Source organism: Bombyx mandarina, chromosome 22 (genome assembly GCF_030267445.1).
Source record: "Bombyx mandarina strain Sakado chromosome 22, ASM3026744v2".
NCBI lineage: Eukaryota > Metazoa > Arthropoda > Insecta > Lepidoptera > Bombycidae > Bombyx > Bombyx mandarina.
The window spans coordinates 14,832,964-14,855,498 of record NC_143228.1 but is presented as its reverse complement, the minus strand read 5'-3'; the positions used below and the strand labels follow the sequence as shown (position 1 = coordinate 14,855,498).

At 38.0% G+C, this 22,535-nt stretch overlaps 1 protein-coding gene across 1 annotated transcript in view; it reads right to left on the bottom strand.

The window, feature by feature from the left end:
* The window catches only part of cdi (serine/threonine kinase), a 133,349-nt gene that overhangs the window by 7,302 nt on the left and 103,512 nt on the right, over positions 1-22,535 (bottom strand). The window contains exons 2-8 of the mRNA XM_028170537.2: positions 14,474-14,595; positions 6,887-7,088; positions 6,089-6,174; positions 2,249-2,378; positions 1,186-1,311; positions 634-746; positions 28-137 (exon numbers count right to left, since the gene is read on the bottom strand). Of these exons, the coding sequence (XP_028026338.2) occupies positions 28-137; positions 634-746; positions 1,186-1,311; positions 2,249-2,378; positions 6,089-6,174; positions 6,887-7,088; positions 14,474-14,595 (889 nt within the window). The remainder of the gene's footprint in view (positions 1-27; positions 138-633; positions 747-1,185; positions 1,312-2,248; positions 2,379-6,088; positions 6,175-6,886; positions 7,089-14,473; positions 14,596-22,535) is intronic.

Sequence of the window (22,535 nt, the reverse complement as noted above, 5' to 3'; positions counted from 1 at the left end):
GTGATTCATATTGTTTAGTGGACTCACGCTGGTCGTGGTCGCGCGCGCGCGGTCCCCCCTCCGAGCGGTGTCGCTGCGGCCGCCTCCACCCGTACAGTCCGGGGCAGGAGCGCGGTCCCGACGAGTCCGCCTCCTCACTACGAACACGAACGAACATTAGTTCATAGATTCTTCTTCTCAATCGTGTCACTCTTGACAGAATGGTAGTGATCGTCGTGTAGTGGAGTTTATAGATAATACACATAAATTATAATAGTTATAGATAAGCAACTCAAGCACTCAACAAAAATGTTTACGGGCGTCGGCCGCTAGATGGCGTCGCTTCGATTAGTTTCTCGTTGCTTCTGTAGATGGCAGTAACATATTACCTATATAATATTTTATTTTTAATAAAGGATTTTGTAAATTTTCAAAAACCACAAATTGATAAGATTTAATCAATTTGTCTATAACAGATACTTTTTTTCTGTGTTATTTATACAATAATTAAATGCCTTAACTTAACAACATATAAGTTTAGAGGCATCCGCTACAAGATGTCGATAGTTTCCCTACAAAAATTTTTTTTGTCTTAGTTTACATTAAACATTATGATTATGAACACAGTGTCTATAGCGGCTGGTACTGACTGACCTCTCGAGCGAGTTGTTGGAGTGCAGGCTCCAAGCGGCGTCGTCGAGGCCCTCCTTCACCTCGGCTAGCTTTGTCACTATTTCCGGGAATAGCGGACGCGCTTTCGGCTCGTACTGTAATCATTTATTTATTTGAAATTTAATAAAAGAAAAGAAAACAGAAAAAGTTTTGTTAAAAAAAAAAACCAATTGTGTATGACGTCATTTGGGGCCAAAATTAACAATAAGCTGATACATTTTCAAAATTATTCACTTGAAGTTGGTTGTCATATAATATAGTTATTGAACGACCAGTTAGTAACAGTGTGTTCAAAAATAGCCACAGACCCGAGCTTATGTAATATATAATGGTTAGCCACATATGAAGTCAGGTTTTAGTAGTAACTTTTTTTATTACATTGACGGTATCCTATGCAATAGGATGACAGTTGAGACCTCATGTATCCAGGTTTGTGGCAGAATTTAGTAGTGATATTAATCGTCCACCCATATAAGCATTAATAGAGAGTCGATTTATTGACGGTTCGCTCTCGAAGCGGTTAAAAGAACTCACAATGCAGCAGTTGAACGCAAGCCTCAGGAAGTCAGGTACGGTGTATTCATCGCAGAGCTCTACGAACGCCATGTAGTTGAGGCCGAAGTTGTCAGTGCGCGGCAGCACGTCCGGATCGGCGTCAACCTGACGCCAAAAAACGGAATTCAAACAAAATGCACCTACGAGAGAGAGAGAGAGAGAGAGAGAGAGAGGGAGAGCGAGAGAGAGGGAGAGAGAGAGAGAGAGGAAGGGGGGTACTAATGTTTTAAGTTTTGCGATTGGTGTCCAGAAGAAGTTTACTACCCCTTTCCTTCACACCGAGTTCTGGTACAAAAATTGTATGACAGAGGTGAACAGTGACGTCATTATATACTATACTTCCTGTTAAATTAACACGCTTAGAAAATTCTTATTCCTTAGTTCTTTAAGAGGTCTTAATTCAATAAAGTGATTATGACTGATGCCTTAATATTCTCTCTCTCTCTCTAAATGTTCTCGTTTGTTGAGTTGTTGATTTTTTTTTGTAAGGTGCGTTTAAAAAAAACATGTTTTAGTTTATTCATATCAATAAACCAAGTTCGATTAACGAACGGAGCATTAAATATGTAATGTAAAATGTATATGTAATATATGTAGTATTAGCTTTTGCTCGCGACTGCGTCCGCGTGGAATTAATAGTTCACAAATAATGCTTTATTTTAGAACAAATTTGGTTAGCATAAAAAACGTTATAGTGAGCCAACCTTAACATATAGACATATGCTGTCGGACTTTTTTTTAGATCTTTTAAAGGGGAACAATTCTGTCATATATTATTTTAGCGAAACTTTAACCGTTTCCGCAGCGCACGCAGCGGAAGCTCTCAAAAAGGAAAAAGACCCGATTTTGAAACATTATTTATTGGTGCTCCGCTTGTATCGGTCTTAGTGTGATGTTATATAGCCTATAGCCTTCCTCAATAAATGGGCTATCTAACACTGAAAGAATTTTTCAAATCGGACCAGTAGTTCCTGAGATTAGCACGTTCAAACAAACAAACTCTTCAGCTTTATAATATTACTAGTATAGATAAATAGCTCACCCTGGCGATAAGTTGGCACAATATGATTCCGTATGAGAATATATCGGACCGGTTGTCGTACCATCGGCCGCGTAGGCACTCCGGCGACATCCACCACGGCGAACCGACGCTCGGCAATCGGTAGCCGTTTCTGAAATAAACCATTTTTTTATATTATAGCGTTGTGGGGAGGCTTAAACGACCAAAAGGAAAGATTTTCCACCGAGCGGGTGATATTTAGTCGGTAGACCGACGGTCCGAATGTTGTTTTTTTTTTCTTCCCTAGCTGAGAGCCTATTTCAGCGTAACCTTAACTAGTAGGTGAGCTCACGGGGCTCAAACCTGACGAAGTTGCTAACACGAACCCTAGCAAGAGCCGTGCTTCGCAGAATCTACCACCGGATCGAAAACGCGACCCACTGAGAAGAACCGGCGAGAAACTCAGTGGGCTGTGTCTGAGGGTTAATTTACTCGTCGAGCCCTTCGTCACACGCGCCGGGTTCGACGAGAATGATGACCGGTACTTGAAGTACCTAAAAGCACCGTTAGTGGATCGGGAGGATCCGCAATGACGTGACGAATGTTGTTGTACGGAATTTGTATATATGCAAGCTTGTCTTGATAATGTCGTAAGCGAGATTCAGGCGTTTGTCAAATATCTTGCGTTATATGATGACACGCGCCACACCGTTGTGTTCCACATAAAAACTCTTTCATTGTTTACCAGCACTCTGTTTTGTCTCTCTTCGAACGAAGTTTAAGTGTTTTGTAATAGGTAATCGATGTTATAAATCAAAATTAATTAATCCTTTAAGTAAGCTGAGCTTATTTTCACATATTTTGCAGAAATCGTTAAAGGGTTTATGAAAAGTATACCTTATAAATATAAACTTTAAAAATACACTTAAAACATATTCACAACAAAATAATATTAAATGATTATTTATAATTGTTATTAGTCGTCGTGGTCTAAAGGATAAGACGTCCGGTGCATTCATATCTAGCGATGCAACGGTATTCGAATTCCGCAGGCGGGTACCAATTTTTCTAAAGAAATACGTACTTAACAAATGTTCACGATTGACTTCCACGGTGAAGGAATAACATCGTGTAATAAAACTCAAATCCGCAAAATTATAATTTGCGTAATTACTGGTGGTAGGACCTCTTGTGAGTTCGCACGGGTAGGTACCACCGCCCTGCCTATTTCTGCCGTGAAGCTGTAATGCATTTCGGTTTGAAGGGCGGGGCAGCCGTTGTGACTATACTGAGACCTTAGAACTTATATCTCAAGGCGGGTGGCGCATTTACGTTGTAGAAGATGTTTATGGGCTCCAGTAACCACTTAACACCAGGTGGGCTGTGAGCTCGTCCACCTATCTAAGCAATAAAAAAAATGTTTTTAACGTTGACGTTATGACGTTGACGTTATTAACAAATGACCCGTGACTATCCAATGTGCGAAACACACGCCAGGTTGCGTGCGAAACCGGCGTGCGTATAACGTGACGCCTCGTTGAAAATATTTTGTAAATTCGTAGATCTGTGAACGCGTTCACGGCACGCCTGGTGTATGTGTGGGTATCGCAGAGACATCGTAGTGTTAAAAGATCGTACGCCGGTTGCATTTGAGACATTTAAGAACTAAGCGCTGGTTTTTACGGATGTTCCGTTATAACTACTGAATCGTGCATTCGATTGACTTCAAACTTGGTATCCATGTAGAGAATACATGTACTTAATGGATACGCTCATATTTATATGAGTGTTGGACTCACCACACCAGTTGCGGGGGCGTTAATGATGAGAATCTTTGTGGGGGTGAGAAATAATAATGTTAATTTTAAATGCCCAGCGAAGCGGACGAGTATAGCTAGTTTATTTCTAACTTTATATACTTAACAGTATAAAGGCGGACTTAATGCCATAGGCATTCTCTGACAGTCTACCTTAGGGGAGTACAGAGATGAACCTTTGAGAGTTGTATTAAACATTTTCGTAAAACACTACTATATTTTGTTTTTATATTCGTCATATACAATATAAAGCGTTTTCGCGGGGCCGCCGGCGTACAACCTGTTAATAGTGTTGAGATACGTGGTCTAGGTTTTTAATGTATAAGAACTGTTGCACCCTTTACATTGGAACGCACGACTGCTTCGCGACAGCAATAGGCTTTTTTTTGTTTTTTTCATACCTAAGCTAATTTGGGGAAGCTTAACGACAGAGGGAAGATCTTCCACCGAGCGGTTAATATTGCTCGGTAGACCGACGGTCCGAATGTTGTTGTTCGGAACTTGTATATATGCGCTTTATCTTGAAAATGTCGTAAGCGAGATTCAGGTATCTGTCAATTATCTTGCGTTGTATGATGGCTACCCGCCACACTAATAGCCTTGAGAGGATATTACTTTAACTAGTAGGTGAGTTCGCGGGGCTCAAATCTGACGACATTGCTAACATGAACCCCAGCAAGAGCCGTGCTTCGCAGAATCTACCACCGGATCGGAAACGCGACCCACTGAGAAGATCCGGAGAGAAACTCAGTGCGCTGTATCTGTGGGTTAATTTAGTGCATCGGGAGGATCCGAAATGACGTGTAGCAATAGGCAAGATAGTAGTTCCTAACCAGAAATTTGGTCCATTCGATTTTGTAAAAGCCGAATGTGCGATATCATCTATTCGATAACACATTAGCAAGAAGACAGAAGCAGAGTTACAACTCTAAGAGAACGACATTCTTTTCGCCTTGACTGTGTTTTTGAAGTATTCTCTTGTCTCAAGAGAACAGAAGTGTTTACTGAACGCGTAATCACACTGATCCAGCATTTCATTGCGCACGCAATCACATCTTAATTTGTGTTATTATTGAGCAATTTTACTCATTTACCAGAAACATTGGTTTTCTCTTTTGGATAATTTCACTAACCTAGTTCAAGGTGAAAAATTATTTGAATACTATAGTTTCTCTATGGAAAGCTAATAATTATGCTGCAATATGTCGAGTTAAATATTGTCGTTAAGCATAAATGAAAACCAAACATCACTAGCTGATCTCTCTCTGGGCAGAGTGGGAATGGAATCCGAATTCAAACCCCCACGTAATTACTTAGCCAACTGTCGAATCCTACCCAGACAAAGTTCGATTAGGGAAAAGGGAGCGTAATCGCAGGTATTTATCGAATGGACTTTTTTCCGTGACTCTTTATACATACCTATACCGTCCTTTAAATTAAAAAAACAGACTTTTAATTACAATCCTCATTCACCCAAAAAAACAAATAAATAAAAGGATAATAACGTCAAAAAAACTATTACTAATTTGGTATTTTTCACTCGACTGCAGAAGTGGAGTAATGTTTTGCGAGGGTATGTGTACATATGTATCTACATATCTAATTCTTTGGCACGTTCTATCTACGTCTGGACCTTATGACGGATTTCAACACGTTATTTATGAGGTTTCATTAGTTTCGCCTCAGTTGTGTAGCTGAGGTAGGGTATAAAAAAAGAAGGATTGCTAAAATACAACGGCGACACAATTTCACATGTTACATCGAAATTAAGGAAATACAAACGTATCTCACTCGAAATCGTAACGGTCCCACGACGGCCATATTGCTATGAGATTATTTTTTGTATTTTCTCGATGCTTAAAAAATTACTGAGCTATTTTAAAAGGGTATTGAAATTACAACATAAATGTCGTGTTATTTTTTTTTATTTGTCGAACTATCTTGATGATTCTACAGTTTATATTTTTGACCTTTTCTTAAATACTTATCGATACATATCACGAGCAAAAAAACAAAACGCGTATGCTCTTGAAATTAAAGAAATTCATTATCAAAATGAACTTACACTGGATGAGGTATTTTGGCGGCGAGACCGAAGTCAGCGACGACGGCCATATAGTCTCCTTCTCCATACCTTCTTAATAATACATTCTGCAAATAAAACAAAACCGATCGTGAGCATTCATGAACACAATTTATACGAATCCATACCTTCGTCGTGCTTATTTCCGCCGAAGAGGGTTTCAGTTTGAAGGATAGGACGGCTGGTAAATAAACAATGCGATTGTGATTTCACTCATATCTCAAAATGGGTAAAAGCGTTCATTTTTTGAGGTTTATGGGCTTCGGTACCCGAATAACAGCAAACGAGACGGAAGCTTGATAAAAACCAGTTTTATCAAAAAAAATCTTTAACGAGCTATGACATGTTCTTCTTCAAACGAGGCTTGCGGAGAGTTCTCAATGGTAGGCAGCGACATGGCTGTGCCCCTGGGATTGCAGCCGTCCATGAGCGACGGTAACCATTTACCAGTAGGTGGGCCGTATACTCGTCTGCCAACATAGGCAATAAAAAAAAAGTGTGATGTCGTGGGACACCGGATAGGAACGAAGTTCCTTATTATAAAAATATTAATTTTAAGTTCTATTCGAGATATAAAGAAAATAATTATTCGGGTATACATTTTTTATTGATAAAAATAAATTAAAAAATATGTTTATTTTTTGTACGTTATTACAAAGTTAAGTCGTACACTGTGTGCATTACTAATAAAAATCTTACGTTATGGACGTTTTTTCCCGGTTCGTCCCATAAGAAACTTCGTTCCAAAACAGACGCACATGTCGTAACCAAGCAATTTACCTTAGTAGTAAGATCCCTATGGAAGACACCGAGGGAATGCAGGTACTTCATGCCGTCCGCCACGTCAGCCGCCAGGGATATCCGAAGCGGCTGGGGCAACGGTTCCAGAGGTCGACCCAGAATCAGCTGTTCCAGGGAACCGCCCTCCATGTATTCTGTCAGCGCGTGGAGCTGACCTTCGTGAACGCACACGCCCATAAAACTGGAAAAAAAACGTATACAAATATTAATGACATTTTAAAATAAACAGGATATACGTAATCGTTTGGTGAATTATCATCGTAACAGGGCAAAGAATAATCTATACATATAAAATAAAATTAGAGTCTGTTTGTAGTATTGAAATAACCGTTTTTTACTACATGCTTAAGATGAATATACACACATACGGTACATACACCAAAATAACATTTTTTACAATTTTTGTCTGTCTGTCTGTTTGTTCCGCCTAAATTCTGGAACGGCTGGACTGATTTTGATGAGACTTTCACTAATAGGTAGTTGTGATATAAGGAATAACTTAGGCTACTTTTTTTAGACTAGCTTCGCCCCGCGGCGTCACCCGCAGTTATTGTCGTACCGCGCGCAACATGGCGGGTTTTGCCTATCAATAATAAAATTTAATGTTTCCGAAGCGAAGCGAGGGCGGCTCGCTAGTATATTGAATAAATTAAGAAGATCGCATTTTTTCTTTCGTTATTGTTATTATATTATTTTCGACGGTCACCAAGAACACTGTAAAGAATTCGAAACATCAAAAAGATTTACAATTGAAACGGGGACCTCAAGGTATCTTATGATATCTCTTACCTAAAATAAATTATTAATTACCAGACTTTTGCTTAAAAAAAGGTTTCATCACATAATTTTATTACGATTTTTATTTTTATTTTTTTTAATTTCGCTTACCTGTCTTAGTGTTATAATGAATTTATTTTGTAAGTATAATGTCTACGAAATGCTTTAGCGAGATTAGTTCATTATAAGTTACTATCGAGTAAAAATAAAACATTCTTTTATTTCGTCTACCTACAAAATTGCACTTCGATTAATCTATAATATTACTAACTAATAACGTCACTTAATACCGTGGTACAGCAAAGAATCTTGTCTCATTACAGAAAGTGAAGCAATACATCATTCTGGAATAAAGGGTGGGGTCAGACGATGAAAAGCCCGGGGAACGCGATTAGCCTATACAAGCCACACTACAGATACCGTCCAAACGCAATCACTCAAGAATTATTGCGCCACGACAATCTACCGAATGATGAATTCAGTAAAAATTGTTATTACATTAATTACAGCTTCGTTCAAGGTTTCGCATGACCTGCCTTCTCTTAATCTGTAGACGATAGTGAATACGATTCTAATTCAAATCGTAATCTTCTCAACAAATATCAAGGTTGATTGAGATTTAAAAAGTCGATTGCATTAATGAAGAGAACCAAATGTAGCCGCGCTTGAAACTAATTGGGAAAAATATTGCGGTACCGTAACGACTCCCGATGGGACGATCACAATGGATGATGGATCCATTGAATGCATTGAAGTTTTCAACTTGTCAGATCTTATCGTAGACCGATTCGATCTAGTTTTAAAATTATGTTTCCCATTATGGGAGCTCAATAACGAAGCCGCAACCACAACCTACCGACAGAGACCAATCTATTTTTACAGCGCAGCTTACGTGCGGTCAACATGTTGTCGTTTTGCCAGAGGACATCAAGAATCTTCCAGAGATTCAACCTCGAGATTTTATCGCCGTTGTCGAAATGAATTATTTGTATGCTATTTCGCTACGTTTTTTTACATTCTCAAATTACAACGAGGTAAAGTAATAAAATTTGTAGATGTCGCGAAGATCACGCGAACGACGATGTCAAGGTTTCATAGTCATCTTGCAATCAACGGGACGGTCAATTACGAATTAATTCCTTCTGCGAAAGACCATCGCATGTAATAAAACCCGCTAACGAAGAGCTACGGTACGAAAAAAAAAAAAAAGAAATATTCCACCACCTCGGTAAATTATATTTGTTACCACATTATAAATAACAGCTACAGTGCTCTCTCGTAAAATTGCACGAAGAAATCATTATTACTCTTAAGAAATATTTCAATAAAATTCAAGCGTTAAAGTTAATTGACATGTTTGCATTATTAGTGTCCATTTAATCATAAAATTTCCTCGATCGTAGTGAGTCTTTGGTAAAAAAAACTTCGGACGGTGTTTAATTGATCGTTTTTGCGTGATTATTGACTCAATGTTGGGTTTATCAAAATATTTCAAATCATTTCAACATTTTATAGGTGTGGTTTTTATTGTTGTTTCTGATTATGCTGGAGATAAATGAGTACCAAGTGGTTTGGGCTTGCTCGTATATTCGCAGCACCATTTATCCGATCTACTATCAGCTGGAAATCAATCTTGACGCCTCTGTTAGAATCAAAAATATTCGTTCCCACCCACGATCAGGCCGTTCCCATATTACGCGGTGTTGTTGCAATTATCATGACTCGCCACACGTGGATAGCTGATTCCAATGTAATTCAGATTGTGGCATTGTGAATAAGTTATATTTAAATTAACAGCAATATGTCGCCCTAGAAATCTAACAACAACTGGCCGTTGTTCATTTTCGGCATTAACGTTAACAAGTAATGTTTAGTTTTAGGTCAATTAGTTAGGATTTTGTAGCAACTACCGTTTGTCATCGTTGGTCAATAAAAATGATCAATCAATATGAAAGCTTCTTTTTTTTTTTAAGCCGACGAAGAAAAAGGATCTCCAAAAGCATTGCAGATAAACGAGAAACGACAAACAATCGGAAACAGAGGAGGCATTGTTTTCGTTTGCGCTGATAAGCGAACAGGAAGCGCACGGAATGAGGGTGAGAGGGGGTCTGTGGTATCCATTGTTCGGATCATCGTTTTCATTTCGTAACACATTACGCAAATTCACGATTCCGATTCAGGAAGTATACATACATATAAAAATGTCATTATTCGGGGGCAGACAATTGAAATACAAAAGGCTGTGTGCGAAGCGAAAAACCGGGTCGCTTTATCAAGGATACAACTGAGCTGAGCCTGATTTTTTAACATCTAGATTTTTCTGATTTCATCCAAACGAAATTTTAATTTATAATTAGATTGTGTAAAAAGATTTATTGTTTTATTAAAATTTGAGATTGGCTAATTTTGAAGAATTTTAGCAAGAAACATAGTAGATATATTTTAAATTTAGCAATTCTATAGTATTATCTTATAATCTTGTTTCTGTATAAACGGTATCAGATAAATTATGTTTAAATATCGGATAGACCGATAAAGGATTCATTTAAATATTATTTTGGTCATGTTTTATATCGTAGTTTCTTTCCAATAATTTATTAATAAAATAAGCGGTCTACAGCGGCAGACAGTGGTTTGGCTGGGCCCCTGACACTGACTGATGTGCAGGAGCGACGGTGGCCAATTTCCACCAGGTGAACCACATCGAGGTTGCCTTCTGAGGAGGGTTTTTTGTTAACACTGTTAGCTCCGAATAAAGACTCATTACCACGACCATTGTTTTGCCTTTTCCTACACACAGGAACAATTCTAATTACTGAAGATATCTCCAAATTTGATTGAAAAATCTATGTGACACTTTATGTGTAAGCATTCTTTGTTCATTATTTTCCATAATTCCATTTCATAATAAAAATCTAGAAAAAATCACGTTAAATACGGTATGTGATGACACAACCCTGAAAAATGTAGTAAACAAACCTACCCAGGTTGTTTGGTCAACACAAACACTAAGAACAAAGGGGAAACCATACCGTCGGCGACCTAATACGGGCAATACATATTTGCGAACTTGTTAAAGATACGTAAATTATTATACATATTGTTTGAATGAGTCATTGATAACCGGCCGTGTATTTTTTTGCTGAAATGCAATGTTTTCTTCATTATAACCGAACTATGAAATTTGTTGACTATTTATTGTTTCCTCAATAGTAAGCCAAAGTGGCTGAAAAGTGGCCCGGTTCCATTGTTTTTTGACAGTCGTAGCAAACAGCCACGCTAAGAAACGCTAAAAGTGACACAACGCTATTACTTAAATAATTAAAACAATCGCGTTGCGAACGAAAATTTTGGCAAAACACGTTTCATCTCACAAACATCAGGTGGTTTATTTGAAGATTCTTAATTCGGTGCCAAAGTAAATTGTTCGACATCAAAAACAACAGAATTCATTCGAATATCAAATTATGTGTCTAATGCCAAACATTCCTTAGAGGATTACGTTTAGTATAATACTTTTTTTTGCTGTATCTTTTGCAAAATCAGATATCAAGTACTTTTTTTTTTTTTTTTTTATTGCTTACATGGGTGGACGAGCTCACAGCCCACCTGGTTTTAAGTGGTTACTGAAGCCCATAGACATCTACAACGTAAATGCGCCACCCATCTTGAGATATAAGTTCTAAGGTCTCAGTATAGTTACAGCGGCTACCCCACCCTTCAAACCGAAACGCATTACTGCTTCACGGCAGAAATAGGCAGGGCGGTGGTACCTACCCGTGCGGACTCACAAGAGGTCCTACCACCAGTGATTACGCAAATTATAATTTTGCGGGTTTTTGACTTTTATTACACGATGTTATTCCTTCACCGTGGAAGTCAATCGTAAACATTTGTTAAGTACGTATTTCATTAGAAAAATTGGTACCCGCCTGCGGGATTCGAACACCGGTGCATCGCAACAACGAATGCACCGGACGACTTATCCTTTAGGCCACGACTACTTCAGACTTATCCTTTAGGCCACGACATAAAGTCTAAAGACAAGCATCTCCCAAGTTTCAACACAGAAGGTTGTTCGTATCCAGTAGATTCCCGAGACCTTCAACAGGTCGTCGATCTAGGACTTTTTAGCCCCAGTAGCCATTTATTTCTGGGTGCAATGTGCTTTACCCATTTCGGCCTCGGAATCCTTTGGGGCTGTACTTGGTTTTCAGGGTTCTCCCGTGAATATCCTCATTCCAAAATCGATCTCGAACGGAAAAATCCAAGGATAGCCTTCGATATTGCTTTTTCGGTGACTTTGGGCTTTCTGATAACGCCCATTTTCAGACCACTTCTCAGTAGCGGTATTTGCGGGATGCGATTTTGGATTCCTTACATTCCTGGATATTCTAATTATTATAGACATACTAATACTAATTGTACTCTTTTCATGATAGAAAAATGATCCAATTCTTTGTTCAACAAAAAAACGCGAAGCAATCATGGTTTGTTCGGTGGATCAGAAATCTGTTATACCGAAGCAATTGAATTTTGAATATTATTCTCGAATCCATATTTCAATTTCGATTTGGCATCATAGCTCCAGTCTAATTACACATATCGCATCATCTTAGCGATTCGGAGCCGAGCAGTGGCCGGGGTGCAATCAACTCTGCACACATGACCCGTTGACGTCGTTATTAACAGCGTACCTATTGTCTATACGAATTGATGACGTCAAACTCACAGTTAATTTATTCTTATAGTATTATCATTGCTGAAACACTGCAACCGTTTAATCTCGAGATTATTTTGATTATTTTACGATCTCCTCCGATGTTTCGAATGATTTTCGTTTGCGGTAAAGATTGATATTTTTAACTCGTAAATAATTACTCAACCATTACAAACATCCAAATCTAAAAGCATGAAAAATAAAAATATTTTTTTAACAATATTATTTTAATTCTTCGAATAATGATTTGCATCGAAAATATCAAGGCAACATAAATTGATATTCATGCAACAGATAGAATTAATTTATGATATATGTAGATAGGTATAAACAATCGTTATAGGATATTCGCTAATATTACAAAACTAATTTAAATAAATTATTATGAAAAGAATATTAAACCATTAAACAAACGTAAATAAAATATTATTGGGCTGCAAATGCTCATTGACGCAATATGAACGTTGCCACCCACATTGAGACATCAAAGTCTCTATGTATTGAGATGATAATTGATAATATCCCGTCAACTTAATTTGTGATTTTAAAAATCATTTTTTTTGTATAAGCGTAATATTCTAGCCAGCATTCGCCCAGTAGTCAAAATTAGACTTAGATTCATCTTCTATTTTGTTTTGTTATTAAAATGTTTTCGTATAAAGGTGAGAAAGTGTTTACACGTGTGTAAATTGTTAATTTAATTGGACACGTTGTAGTTTTCAAATTACATTGAAAGATTCCGTTACATAAATCGGTAGATATACAGGTCAAGCTAATGAAACCACTATTTATTACGCTTTAGTGTGCTTCTGCGGCCTACAGAACTACTAGGCAGGGCAATACATGCGACATTACGCTAAGCTTTTGTGGTCAGCGTTGGCCAACATTTTATTATTATTATATTTATAATAACTTATGACATTTGAAGACGAATTCCTGATCTAAATGTTAATGACGACCCAGAAATATATGTTCATTAAAATGTAGATGAAAATCAGTTTCGTATCCGCTTGATAATTAACATTATGTATAGGTGTCTTCATATTTTGTAATTAGTATCAATTAACTATGAACGTTGGTTGCTCAGCACATTTAATTTTACATTTTTGTCTGGATCACATTCGCACATTATTTTTTGGATTTTTATAGTTATATAATTGTTAATGTGTTTTTTTGTTTGTTATTGTCTACTTTTTTTTTCCTACCGAAGCTGATAGCCTTGTGAGGCTATTTCAGCGTAACCTTAGCTAGTAGGTGAGCTCACGGGGCTCAAGCCGTAGTGATGCTAACACTGACCTAGCAAGAGCAGTGCTTCACAGAAACTACCAACGGATCGGAAACGCGACCCACTGAGAAGATCCGGCGAGAAACTCAGTCTGTGTTTATGGGATTGTCTACATATGAAAAGTACTTTGGATAGCATTTGAGTAATCCCTATTAACCGCTATTGGCAACGATTGCACAAGAAGGGTAGCGGTACGCGAGGCATGGCGACGTCTTGTGAAGCTTACCACTACCCGAACTGATGACCACGGCCGGACTTTTTGGCGGGAACGCGAGCAGTTAAGGTATGTGATTTGTTTTATTTTGTCTATTTAGTGTTTCTTCAGGTTTAAATGTGTAATAACTGTGGTTTATTAACTGTTTATCTGTGAAAGTGCACAAATGTGGGAAAATGAAACAAAGCCACTGGACGTAACTTCTCGGTATCCTCCAAAAAGTCCACTGAAAAAATCACAGTAAATGACCATCATTTCACTGAGATTATATTTCATCCCATATCATCTCATTTCATTTAATTTCATCCCAGTTGATTAATGCCCCAAATTAATCATCTTCATTTCATTTCAATACACTCCATATAATCATTTTTCATAAAAATAAGAATATAAATTTTAATAAGACATGACTTAAAGATTTTAGTTACCAGGTCACAAAATCCCTTAAAAAAAAACCTGACCACGGCCACTCTGCCAAGAGTGCCCGACGACTGAGAAGAAGAATCCCTGTTGCTATTGATATCTCTCTGTATAGAGATATCACCAACTCTGTATAGAGATATCACTCACCCAAGTATATTCGGATGTTTCAACTTGTTCATGAGCTGCACTTCTCGGAGCATGTTCGGTCTGTTAGCCCGTTGCTGGTTCATTTTCAACACCATGACCTTCGCTGATGTTTTGTGGGTTACCTGTAACAACGTTCATGTAATTTTTATTTACGGTAAATTGTCATTTTTTGTGTCAGATAAGTCACGATAATACTCTAAAGTGTCATAAAAGGGAATTATTTAGTTTCCAAAATCCGAGAAAGTACGTGTCGGATTCAGACATAATAATAATAATAATAATTTTTTTATTTATTGCTTAGATGGATGGACGAGCTCACAGCCCACCTGGTGTTAAGTGGTTACTGAAGCCCATAGACATCCACAACGCAAATGCGCCACCCACCTTGAGATATTAGTTCTAAGGTCTCAGTATAGTTACAACGGCTGCCCCACCCTTCAAACCGAAACGCATTACTGCTTCACGGCAGAAATAGGCAGGGCGGTGGTACCCACCCGCGCGGACTCACAAGAGGTCCTACCACCAGTAATATTGCCTTTCACATTAAATAAAATAAAATTCAAATAAAAGAAAAGAAAAAAAGAGAAAAAGGCAAAAGGAGGTGGCTCAGCTAACGCTGTTCAAAGTCGATAAATCGAACAGCGCTGATTTTCAGTCACCCCCGTTCCCCTTTGGTTCTTTGCGGGAACGAAGGCTAGGTACGTATGTATATGACAACATCAGATGAAGCTTTTAATTATGTAACAGTTTTCCCGCTCTTCAAGCAGGAGATTTAATGTATCACGATAGAAACAGGTAAAACCGCAGCACCAACCCTTAGAATCTGATTCCCTTGTTATTAGCGACATTTATCAATTTAATTCCAGCCCAGTTCCGCTTAGTGCGAGTTTTAACGTTCTCGATAGCGTAAAAGTTAACTTCAAAATTTGTATGCAGTTCGAACAGCGCCCTTAGCGGCAAACGTGGGCAAACGTTCCAACTCCATACAAATTTGACGTTAACTTTTACGCGATCGAGAACGTTAAAAAACTCGCACTAAGCACACTGAACTACTTACATTTACGAGATTCTATTAAATCGTATTAAGTTCAATTATCGTGAGTGTAATTTCTAAAATAAATTAAGCTTTCGTTCGGGATCCAAACTATGTAGGTCACGATGTATACGTGATTAGATCTAGATTTCTAGACAACGGCTCGTATTAGCTGTGGCGCACTGTTTGTTACGATCGCAGTGCACGTTTTGTAGAACTATAAATTCCGAATGTTTACGTTCACACAAAACTAATTTGTTTATTGAATTTAGAATGTACTTGATTAGAATTTGAAATTGTTTCGTACTTTGTATGTTCAATTAGTATTAAAAAAATAATTGTATCTGTTTTTTTTTTTATTGCTTAGACGGATGGACGAGCTCACAGCCCACCTGATATTAAGTGGTTACTGGAGCCCATAGACATCTACAACGTAAATGCGCCACCCACCTTGAGATAAGTTCTAAGGTCTCAGTATAGTTACAACGGCTGTCCCACCCTTCAAACCGAAACGCATTACTGCTTCACGGCAGAAATAGGCGGGGCGGTGGTACCTACCCGTGCGGACTCACAAGAGGTCCTACCACCAGTAATTACGCAAAATTGTTCTAAGTATTGGTCTATAAAGTTTCTAGGTGTCACGGAAGAAATTAGTTTTAAATTTCACTATCTGTAGGGTACAAAAAAAAAGATCGAGACTGTCTAAAAAAACAAAAGCAAATACCCATAACAATAATATTATATTATGAAAACAGCAACGAAATTAGTTTCAAATTTACATAACAACAAAAATTTTAAGAGATATTAATAATAATAATTAATAGACTATCTATTTTGAATTTCGATCGTGTTTCTATCACTTTCGTATATCTGAATTTTAATGGTGGTGACATCATATTTTTTGTTTGTTTAACAATAACGTTTCCTATCGGACTGGATATGTCTCTAATTTAGTAGTTACAAAACATATACAAAAGTAACGAAAAAATAAAATTAAGTACTTTTAAATTATTTAATACCGCCGAGGACAGGACAACGTGGGGGGGGGGAGGGGAAGCGCAGTGCATCGAGTGGTCAACAATTCAAACTAGACACGACCTCCAGCAACGAAGAGACCGACTCAGAAGAAAGAAGAAAATTATTTTAAAGCCAACGCACTCAATTATTTGTATAGATCGTTTATAAATAGAACAATGTAACAAACTCGTGACCGTATCAAAGATTTCTTCACCTACACGTCGTCGGATCTAGTCGTACAACGTATTAGTATCACACGGCACACGGGCGCTGTTTGTACAAGCAGGTTTAAGTGTTTCACTGGGTGTCATAACGTTGGCCTTGAAAAATACTTTCTTTAAATATTAGCTATCCGAGTACGAGCAGCAGAAGTATAATTTTAGCAGAATGTGTTTCTACTGCTCCCTCCCACCTGGTTGATAAGACTATATGGCTGGGTGTGACATAGTATATACAGGTTTTGTATATAGATTTCGTAAGGAACCGCATCCAGTGTGTACCTGCCCCTTACCTCCGATAATGTGCTCCTTTTAAGAAAACAAATATACATGTTCATAGCTCACAAGTACTCAAAATTATATATATTGTCAAACTGAACGACGATCGAGTTTATCACAAAAACGTTCTAAAATTAAAAGCGTTACATAGTAATTTCAAACACCAGGGCTGCCATCCAAAAAGGATGAGATCCATCCACTTGTGTTCGAGCGTAAGATCCTAAGACGGATATTCAGTGCTGTGCAGGAAAACGATATATGGAGGACGCGCTATAACCACGAGTTGTATGATATTTAAAAGGATCCTAATATGGAATGGAGGAGACCAGAATGCCAAGACAACTACTCTATGGCAAACCAGAGGGCCGCAGAAGTGGCAGACCCAAACTTCGATGGTTAGATGACGCAGAGCACGACCTCAAAGTTAACGGTGTCAGGAACTGGAAGGAGAAAGCCCTGAACAGAGCAGTCTGGAGAGACCTATTGGACCAGGCTAAGGCCCACCCTGGGCTGTAAGGCTTAAGATGATGATGATAGCAATATCAACTAAGGGCTTAATGAATTCCTAAATAACAACAACCTCCCTTTTTGATTGTGAATCACTGATCTCTTAACTGAATGATATTTGTTATATATAGTTTAGAAACATTTGATTATCAGATCAAATGTCAGACCTTAATGCCTTAGCTAATGCTGCTAATTTCTGCTGCCAAGCAATAATGCTACAAGCCATCCCCAAAAATTCATCCTCAGTATTTTATTCATATATCCGCAGATTAACTGTTCGATGAAAATCTCCATCCTCAATTATGATGTTTTCTTTATAATCAAATTCACCTTTGGACTTGTCATCAGAAGGATTCTCTGACCAAATTAAAGCCAATTATATTATAGATTTACACCCAAAAAATAAGATGCATCTCTTTCACGATGCGACCACGGGTCTTTCTATTGCGCCTTCTACAATGAAAAGGTGTACAGGGAGACCTGGCCTAGCGTCACCTTACGTAGCCTATACGTTCACAGACTAAGGCAGCAATAGTATCGCCGCCTTTTAAATAATGTGATGTAACCAGCTGTTTTCGAGCGCACGTGTAAATGAATGTATCGTAACTTCGTAACGTATAATGTAACGTGAGCCGTTTCGTCAGGGGTGTGAAACAAGGGTCACGGACATCATGTACCTACTAGCTACTTACTTGCAACTATTGTTTACGTTTCAAAGGTTTCAATGGGATTCGTAAACATAGCACGTGTTCATGTAATTAAAATGGCGGAAATTTTTAACCTTTTCCCGACGATCTATTACCCTCACGCGAGGCACATTAATGCAAGTATTTGATACACATATCGATTCTTCAGTTGCTTGATTTTAGAAGAGACAGTTTGGACCCAAAACAATATTACCGTCACTAAGGTAAGATGTATGAGGTATGCATCAAACGGCTTAACAAGAAACTGAAATTCAAAATTTACTGGTGTTCATTCTGTAACGCGCAAACTATTCAAGAGATAAAGGTGTCAACGGCTCAGTTTGCGACCGAGTCTAATCGCGCATTCCGATCGTATCGCCCTCAACTAGTACGTAACCACCAGAGGTTTTAATAAATAGTTTCAGACTCCCACAGCCTCATAAACACGCGAAAAGCAAATACCTGTTTAATTCCAAACTCAAACACTTTTTTATTCCGAGAGCCGTCCACTAACAGCACTCGACGCCTACGAGTCCCTTCTATTGACTTTTCTGCAGTCAGCATTGCTCGTAACATGCACGCCGAGCAGTACTAATTTCAACCTTGTCTCTGGGTGGAAACGATCAATTTAGTGTGCTCATTTTAAAGAATGAATCCTCATTCGTGTAGCGAACCGTTCGTATCGGCGGCCGGCCACTTGACACGACCTCGCTAACGAACTGATGATGAACCTTTAACTCAACTTTAAAGGGATAACGAGCAAAGCTCTCTGGAATACCGTGAGATCGATGATTCAGATACTTTATTTTGTTGAAAACACAAAGTGAAACGTGCGAAATGTGAAACTCATTAAAACATTTATAGCCGGAAAGGTAAGACATGGCTGCACTGAAGAAGGACAAAAATTTAAACACAGCCTATTCGCATTAAGATATAAATGGAGATATATAAATTTAATATGAATTCCCAAATTCAGAGTTAAAAAAATACCTATTTTTTTATTGCTTGGATGGGCGGACGAGCTCACAGCCCACCTGGTGTTAAGTGGTTACTGGAGCCCATAGACATTTACAACGTAAATGCGCCACCCACATTGAGATATAAGTTCTAAGGTCTCAGTATAGTTACAGCGGCTGCGCTACCCTTCAAACCGAAACGCATTACTGCTTCACGGCAGAAATAGGGGGGGTGGTGCTACCTACCCGTATGGACTCACAAGAGATCCTACCACCAGTATGTATATATTAATACGTGAAGAAAAAACTTTGTATACCTTTTTACGAAAATTGCGCGGACGGAGGAGAATGAAATTTCCCACACTTATAGAGAATATAGAGAAGGAGTGCAGAATGTTAATATTTTTTTAAATTATGCCTAAAACATATATTAAATCAATAAAAAAACATTACACACACTAACATGTATTTGACGCACACACGCGTGTATACTATTTGTTTATTTTTAACTTTTCTTTGCGGTCTGTCAGTTAGTCTGTCAAATTGAGAATAGATTAAATATTGTTTTCTCTTTATTTATTTATTAATATTTGTCTAAAGTGTAGTTTTGACGAAATCTGTGATTAAAGGAGTATTTAATAGTCTTTGACTGAACATGCATACAAAATTTTATAAAAATCGGTCAAACCGTTTCAGAGGACTATGGTAACTAACATTGTGACACGAGAATTTTATATACAAGATATTTCATAACAAGAAGATCCAACACCACTAAGTCGCAAGTTACAAAAAAAACAGGTTATAAAAATAAAGCTACTATAGACGCGCGTACCGCGACTAAATGCACTGCTGCATCCAGAGCATTAAGTAACCACATAGACGTACGTCAAGGTAAGATAAAAATCCGCAATGCGCTTGACGGCTCATATGAATTATAGTTTGCTAAAAATAATTTTATCAGTGGAAACGCGTAGGGAATACGCATACGCATTATTCAGTTGTCTAGAGAATATAGCTTTTGGCTCGGGCTTCTGTTTTACGTGAGACAATATAGAATGCGATAACTATCAATCGTTATGTATTTTTAGTTCTCATTTTGTATACACGTAAGTAATATGAAGACGTATTCAATAAATGAAAATAAAACAACATTCTCGATTCGAAGGTAAATAAATAAAGACCCTTCAGCTGGTTTATAGTGTGTTGATGTTAAAAGCTAATTTACATTTCCCGATATTTATGCGGTCTTCAATTTTAGTGTGTACGTTTCTTTCCGAAAACAACGCTGTGAGATAACTTTATTATGAGGTAAATATATTAATGCTTTATCTAATTTACTGGTGGTAGGACCTCTTGTGAGTCCGCGCGGGTAGGTACCCGGCTTATTTCTGTCGTGAAGCACTAATGCGTTTCGGTTTGAAGGGTGGAGCAACCGTTGTAACTATACTTGAGGCCGTAGAACTTATATCTCAAGATGGGTGGCGCGTTTACGTTGTAGATGTCTAATGGCTCCAGTAATCACTTAGCATCAGGTGGGCTGTGAGCTCGTCCACCCATTTAAGCAATACAAATAAAATAAAAACTTTCAAACGACATTGTACGTGTATCGTAACGTATGCAGAATATGTATTATCATTCCAGAATCCGTGGTCCGCATTATGCAGTTTGTGTGATGAAGTAACGGTCTTGGCCGGCATCCAAGCTACATAAAGCCGAGTAATGCATATCTCTCGCAGTGTTTAATGTGCATTGTGAACGAGAACCAATACGTCTTGTGGTAACAACGGACGGTCTACTTCGATAACACCAGCGCCATATCGATTAGAATGCTCGCGATATGAACAGAAACAGCGAACAGTGTGTGCTTAGTGAGAGTTTTTTAACGTTCTCGATAGCGTGAAAGTTAGCTCATATTTGTATGGAATGGGATCGTTTGCGTACGTTTGCCGCTAGGGGCGCTGTTACAATTTAACTTTTACGCTATCGAGAACGTTAAGAAACTCTCACTAAGCACACTGGACTAAATTTTGTGTTCATTGTACAGCGATTATGAGACTTTTGGATATAGTTTTTTTTTTTTTAATTATATGTACAAAGACTGGCCAGGCTGAAGCGCTCAAGTCGGACAGCTCGTTGGCTATTTGTGACCGTTGTATATAGGTCACTTGTTCCCCCATTAAACGTAAGGAAATATCTCGACATCAAAGTTTAAAAAAACCTAAACCCAAATTTTTCATGTGAACATTTCAAATTGTTCTTTAATCGGATTTGTTATAGATATGCGAACATTGCTATGTTTTTTTTTTTTATAAACTAAAATATGGAGAGGTAATTGCAATTCCGTATAAAGGCATTTTTTTAATAAAGCAGCAGCAGTAAGCAAACATAGGGTCAGATGTTTTCACTAAATAAATAAAACTTTAATAAAAATTTTGTTTTTTTGTTCAATATATATATCACGTAAACGTATCAAACATAATCTGCTAAAACAATAAACAGCGTACGCTTCCTTAAAAGCAGTTAAATGGGTAGGTAGGTAGGCACGACCACCATATCTATCTCTGCCGTCAAGCAGTATTGCGTTTCGGTTTGAAGATTGGGAGAACCTTTGTACTGTAAAAATCGAGACCTTAGAACTCCGGTATCAAGGTGGATAGTCTATAGGTTTTGGTAACCACTTAACACTAGACGGGCCTTACGCTCGTCCAGCCATCTAAGAAATGAAATGAAAAAGAACAAAAAATATAAGTACAAATTATCCAAAAATAACTACAAAAATTAATAATAATAATAGTGACTCCGTTCGGTTGAATTAATATTACAAGTAAATTATAAAATTAAACTCTTATGAGGGCTTTAGAGCTATAAGCCTGAAAAGTAACAAGCTCGGTCAGAACATAACAAGGGTACACTCTGACCCTAAGCTCGCAGCGCTTCGTAATACCGTGCACAAATATGGACAATGAGAGATTCTATCTAAGCTTTCGCACGGTCGCGAATCAAAGACGATTTACCGCTGCAATTCCGGACGAGGTTTATTATTACGAATGAATTATGATGAATAGAGACGGACCTAAATCTAATCGCTTAACAATAATGGATGATGCTTTGTTATTGCACACAAAAAATAGTAGGAGATTGCGGGTGCAATTGTAAGGTAGGTAGGCAAGTCGCGAGCCTGCGCGGGTTGATGTCATCGTTTGCCTATTTTTTCAGTATGAGAAACGGTATAGCGGGTATTCAACGTCAGTGAAAATTATATCTAATGTCAGTGGATTTAACTTTGCGATATGTATGGGCTCCCATCAAATGTATTTTGAAGTCATTGTGGCCTAAAGGATAAGACGTCCGGTGCACTCGTATGTA